This window comes from Frankliniella occidentalis, unplaced genomic scaffold (assembly GCF_000697945.3).
Source record: "Frankliniella occidentalis isolate FOCC.00 unplaced genomic scaffold, Focc_3.1 Scaffold867, whole genome shotgun sequence".
In the NCBI taxonomy this organism is placed as follows: domain Eukaryota; kingdom Metazoa; phylum Arthropoda; class Insecta; order Thysanoptera; family Thripidae; genus Frankliniella; species Frankliniella occidentalis.
Window position 1 is genome coordinate 10137 of NW_026267975.1, and position 861 is coordinate 10997.

The following is an 861-nucleotide window of genomic DNA, read 5'->3' on the forward strand; positions in this document are numbered from 1 at the left end:
GGGAAAATTTCACATTCGTTGCGGATACTATGATAAATTTGCCTTAATCCAATGAGTTTCTCCAAAAGTTTCCCTTTATCCTAAGAAAAGACCCGAAATTGTTTTCACCGTGCATGAAATAAATAGACATGAGTAATTCCTGTCAGATTCTCAAGAATTGATAGTACTTTGTGTAAATCGCTCCCGCAACGGTTGAGTACATTTAGATGCGTTAAACGAAAGAAATTCGGTGTGAATACAACGCTTTAACTACACTGGTTCCTGAACAAACAAGTTGTTGTCTTGTCTTGTAAGATCACAAGATCAAGATAATTGTGGTAACACAACCTGTTGTTGCACAACACGAGTAGGTATACCCTCCATGTAGGTTACAGTGTATTTTGCACAGACGTGCGCGATTATCTCGTCGTGGGTGTTGCGAGGGGAATAGCGGCTGGAGTGTTCTAGTTGCTTATCACAGCGCTGGGCGGCCGCATGGAGCGCTCCACCGAGGACGCGGCGAAGCGAGCCGTCAGTCGACGGAGCGACACCGACAAGTCTCTGCCGCAGCACGCGGCCACACTCCAGGAACGTACGGGTGCAGCGCCCTGCGCCTCCCCACGCACCTGCTCCAGATGTTGTCCAGCGCGATGCTGGTCACCGTGCTGCTGCCGGTCGCCCTGGCCGCGCTCTGCCCCTGCCCGTCGTCACCTACCTCCGAGGACTCCCCCGTGTGCGGCAGTGACGGCCACACGTACCCCAGCGAGTGCGAGCTGCAGTGCGCCGGTGAGTCCCTGCGGCCTGGAGTTCCAGTGCGAGGCCCGCTCTAACATCGACTTTGTTGCCACCAGGACTCTCCGTCGCCTACCCCGGGCCGTGCGG

The 861-nt window shown here is 54.2% G+C and overlaps 1 protein-coding gene across 1 annotated transcript; it reads left to right on the plus strand.

Moving 5' to 3' along the window:
* Positions 1 to 6: 6 nt before the first annotated feature.
* LOC127751743 (agrin-like) lies at positions 7 to 855 on the plus strand (the record flags this gene model as incomplete). Its single annotated transcript, XM_052275749.1, has 2 exons — positions 7 to 765; positions 831 to 855. Coding segments are annotated over exons 1-2 (176 nt in total), but the record flags the coding sequence as incomplete, so codon positions are not given.
* Between the last annotated feature and the right edge of the window lie 6 nt (positions 856 to 861).